Source organism: Scomber scombrus, chromosome 1 (assembly GCF_963691925.1).
Source record: "Scomber scombrus chromosome 1, fScoSco1.1, whole genome shotgun sequence".
Classification (NCBI taxonomy): domain Eukaryota; kingdom Metazoa; phylum Chordata; class Actinopteri; order Scombriformes; family Scombridae; genus Scomber; species Scomber scombrus.
This window is the reverse complement of record NC_084970.1, coordinates 21,362,031-21,367,019: the sequence shown is the minus strand read 5'-3', so window position 1 is coordinate 21,367,019 and position 4,989 is coordinate 21,362,031. Positions and strand designations below refer to the sequence as shown.

General features: G+C 37.3%; 1 protein-coding gene across 1 annotated transcript; it reads right to left on the bottom strand.

Moving 5' to 3' along the window:
• Window positions 1-368: 368 nt before the first annotated feature.
• Window positions 369-4,280, bottom strand: ric3a (RIC3 acetylcholine receptor chaperone a). The gene is made up of 6 exons (XM_062421026.1): window positions 4,163-4,280; window positions 2,832-3,049; window positions 2,551-2,626; window positions 2,020-2,116; window positions 1,320-1,483; window positions 369-1,165 (listed from the first exon to the last, which is right to left on the bottom strand). Exons 1-6 carry the CDS (start codon window positions 4,278-4,280, stop codon window positions 369-371), a joined length of 1,470 nt encoding a protein of 489 aa, XP_062277010.1.
• Window positions 4,281-4,989: the final 709 nt, after the last annotated feature.

The window sequence follows — 4,989 nt, the reverse complement described above, 5'->3', positions numbered from 1 at the left end:
TGATGTACTGCATATCATTACATCATCGTCTGTCTTACCAGATTTTAACATCTTGCTTCTCAAATTCTATTATTGAGTGTGAGCTTCTGGAAATGTTTTAGTGTTTGTTTGTTGATATAAATTCATACTGTAAATATAAAGAGAATGGAAATGGAAATACATAAAGTACATAACAGGTACCAAGCTCTTATTACAGTACAGTATGTTCTAATGGTGTGAGAGGAGACTATGACTTGTCCAAAAGAATTACTTAACAACAGTGTTGGATATCTCTTTTTTTAGGTTCTGTACACATACGGGATCTGTAATAAACGCAGTACTATGTGAGGAACACTGAGTTCACTGAACTCAGTGTACAGAAAACTCCTTTACGTCTCCCTCCTGTTCCGCATCCTCAGCCCGCTCACCTCTTGAGGCACGTCTGCATGGATGTGACCGTCACCCTCCACAGGTGCTTCCTCGAACATATACTCCTCTTTTGCCTCCTCTGCTTCTTCCTCTGGGTTGGAACCAACCTCACAACTGAACAGCAGGTTCTCTGCCTCCATCAGCGGATCATCTTCATCACCTTCCTCTGTCCCCTCGTCCTCCTCTTCCACCTCTGTCCCATCATCCTCCTCCTCTTCCTCCTCCTCCACTTCATCTTCCTTCTCCTCTTCCTCCTCCCTCTCATACGTACCCTCTTTAGGGTAGTGGAATACATCTTTGTGGTCACTGAAACTTATTTGTTTCTTCCCTCCATTGAGACATTGTAGCTCTTTGCTCACCTCCAAACCAATTCTTTCCTGCCATGTTTCTGCAGCAGGCTTGGATGAAGAAGGACTGAGCAACTGTCTTTTCTCTGCTTCAGCTTCCTCCTCCTCCTCCTCCTCCTCCTCCTCCTCCTCCTCCTCCTCCTCCTCCTCCTCCTCCTCTATATCATCCTCTTCTTCCTCATCTTCCTCCTCATCTTCCTCCTCTTCTTCTCCATCCCCCTCATCTTCCTCTTCATCCTCCTCTTTCACTATGGACAGCTTCCTTGCCATTATCTCTTCTTCCTCTTGCAGCATCCTCTCTGCCAGAGCCTCGGCAGTGGGCTGGTTGACTGGCTCCTCCAGGGTAAAAGTGTTATATCCGTATTTGTCACAGAGATCATCAAACTCTGGGTAGGTCTCATCTGGGTAGCCTGCATTGGTGTACAAAAACAGACATTGCTTGATTTAAAGCATGGCACTTTGGGTGCATAAAGCAACGTCTTATCCTGATACATTATTTAATCACTTAGGAGACAAAATCATTTTCTAAAATTTTGCAAGCAGCTTGCAGTTTGAGTTTTAGGCAGATACCTTCCCAGTCTACACCATAGGGGACCTCCTCAGCCTCCATCTCTGGGGAGGCTCCCTCCAAACGTCCCTCTTGAATCAGCTGTGTGATCTGTCTAAGTTGCTTGAGTAATTTCTCCTCCTTCTTTGATGTTGTAGTTTTACTCCTTCTCCGTCTTCCACTAGGGAGCAGCACAAGTATGGAAGCAGTCTCATTGCAGTGCTCAGTTCCATTCTTATAACATTTAATGGTTACATATACGTGCAATGCATGTCCTCTCATGGGTTTTATTTTCCTAATTCTTACTTAGTACTCCTCCATGCCTCGGCTCATTGAGATGAGGCCTAGATTACACGTATATTTGTAACAATGAATTGTAAAAATCCCTTACATTACATTACTGAGTCTGTGAGTGTTTTCTTTGCTCGTTACAATTTTTCTTTTGTATTATCTCCAAAAATGACACAAGCATTTTCCAACAAAGTAGCAACTGGTTTTCCCTTTCCTCATACATTTATTCACCTTCTTAACAATTAATGTTATTAAGACCGAAGGACAGCCCTTCTGCTTTAGTAAAATATGTCTGTGGCCTTTCCACCTTTTACTAATTAGCCCTTTATTTATATATGCCAATATGAAGTTATTGCTATGGTCCTCCCATGATGTGGCAGACAGTGAAAAGTAGTATGTTAAGAGAATAAATAATAAATCTCTTACCTCCCAGAAGCACGTTTCTTTTCAGAGACAATCCTCTCAATTATCCTTTCCGTTTGCATTGCTCTCTCTTGAAGACTGGCGAGCTCATAAGCAGTTACTATAACATTGACAAGAGAAAACATTATTATAATATATATATCGAAAATATAATGTATTTCTGTGTATGCATTTCATACAAAGATTATACATTGTGTAGGTGCGTAAACTTAGATATTGACATTTTGTACTGCACAAATTCCCTTTACAATAGCAAGGGTCAACATTGTAATTCTGGTTGAATGAGAACATAGAGAGACATCAGATGGGCACTGTATCACTGAATTTTGCCTGCACTTTTGACTTTGACTATTCTTTTGCTGAAGAACCCAATGGGAACCACTTATCAATGATTACTTGACAAGAAAAAGACAAATGTTGTTTTTTCCATGAGAAATTCGTTTATAGAACCTTTGAGCCCTTAAAATGTATCAAGAAAACAAACTAGCTTTGTAATTACACGTCACAAATACTTAAAATTAAAAATAAACTTACTAGGTCTATTCTCCACGATTGCCTTGGTTATTGTTGTGTAGTTTCCTGATTTAGTAGTCTTCCCCTTACATGTCAGCTGTGAACATAACAACGATTTGATTAGAGTTACAGAACACAGCAATAATCAACATAAGGAAATGTGTACTGTATATTAATTTGCTTACATTCCAAGCATATTTGTAATAGGATAACACATTGTTTTGTGTAAGACACCCTATAAAATGTGTTAATACTATTTCATATTCAACCTGCCTATCATGCAGGACAGTAATAGTAATCACCTTATAGATTATATAGAGGATGTAAAGGAGGATCCCAAAGCCATATATAGGTATGACTTGAGTCATCAGATTGTATTTTTTGCCTTGTCCAATCCCCTTTATTTTGGCCATGATCTCAGCACTGTGTGTCATGGTGTAAGATGGGTCCACACCCCAACGTTCTGGGTCCTCTGGTAATGACAGCTGGTGCATCACAGGAGGGTAGAAACCAGGTCCAACTAGAGAAGACAAAAATCAATCAATCGATCGATCAATCAATCTATCATTAGAGTAAATCTTCTCTGTAAATATTCCACAGTAATTGCTCCCTCAAGTGGTGATAGCTGTTTTTCTCATCTCAGAAATAATGCAAGTTGCTAGAAGAGCTGATTGTATAACAATAATACTAAAACATATATTTATATAACATATTTCAAAACAAGTTAAAATGCTTTACATAAAATAAAATAAAAAACGATTGTAAAAAATAAAATAATTAAAAATATAATAAAATGAAAAAAACAATACAATGAAAGATAATAAAACCAATATTAACATAAATAAAAGTGAGTTTTAAAAAGTGACATAAAAGAAGACAACATCAAACTGATGTCAGGCTCCATTTAGGTCATTCACAGGTCAGTGTTAGGGAATAATGAGTTTTTGGTCAAAGCCATAAACTGTTTGTAAAGACCTTGGTGAATTGGGTAAGTCAAATCCAAAATGTATACAAAATAAACCTAGGCCTATAGTAATGTGTTTTGTAAATTGAGGGCCTGCAGAGAAAGTGTTTTATAACATGATAGTTGTCCCTTTGATATATTAAAAGCTCCCACAGTATTTCTTGGGCAAAGCCATTGACTGCAGATACACTCAATGGATAAAGCATATGGTCAGCAGCTTTTTATCCAGCCTACGTTGTTTTCTAGTACCATGTATTATATATATATATATATATATATATATATATATATATATATATATATATATATATATATATATATATATATATATATATATATATATGTAGCATCACATTCAGTATTGATTTATGTTTTAAAATATAAAAATCAGGCCCAAACTAATTTGAACATATGATAATGTACATTTATAAATACATTTTTAAAATTTAACAACACATATCATAAACAATATAGTGCATTTTTCTTGTTGCTCATTGCATAACATCATAATGAACATGAGCGCACTATGATGGGGCCTCTAGACCTGGCGCACTATGTAAAGTCAGAGCAACAGCTGGCAACAACAACAGCAGCAACAACACAAACACCATTTGAGATGGAGCAGAATGGAGATGGGTGGATGGAGGATGATCTGATAAGCCGCCTTACCCTCAGGCTGCCCCATCTCCTTTTTCCCTCTGGGTAAAAGCATTCTGGGCAAGAAGAGAGAAACACAAAGAACAGAACATGATATAAGAGTAACCTTCTGGCAAGTTGTGATAGACATTTTGTCTCAGAGACCGACAGCCATGCGTTTATTTCAATTGAAGAGTACAGCTAGTATGCACAGATGTCATCTCTCATCTGGTGACGTTACTGTCCAGATTACACCAGATTAGATGCGCTGCCTTCAGGGGCTGTTTGAAATATTTGCTATAAATCCCCAGAAGAGGAATCAACTGGTGTGCTTAAATGTGCATTGCTTTTATCATTATTTATGTTGTTGTTGTTCTAAAAGTATCTGGATCTATTAAACTACAAACTCCTACAGCAGCCCAGCTTGACCACCTTTACATTTTTCCCAACAATTTGGAGCCGAACTACAAAGTTCCTTTTCCCTGGATTCTTGGATGAAGTCATGTCTTCCATTTCATCTTAGACTCTCCATCATTATTTATTTATATATATATAAATAAATATATATATTTCATACATAACATGTTCTGACCAAGTAAGACATTTTTTTTCTGATGTCATTTTGATACACTGTTTTGATTAGTTGCAATTCAAATGTAAGGATGTTTTTTTAAATCATAAATTGGAGTAAATTAAGTGTGTGTTTTGCTATATTACCTACATTGGGTGCACATGTTCACACGTTGGTTTTTTATTGTTTTGTGTGGGGTTATCACAGTAAGAAGCTCAAGCTCAAATATGAATCAGAGCCCTGTAGCAATGGATGCTTTTGCCCAGAAATTGGTGAGGAAAAAGTCTAA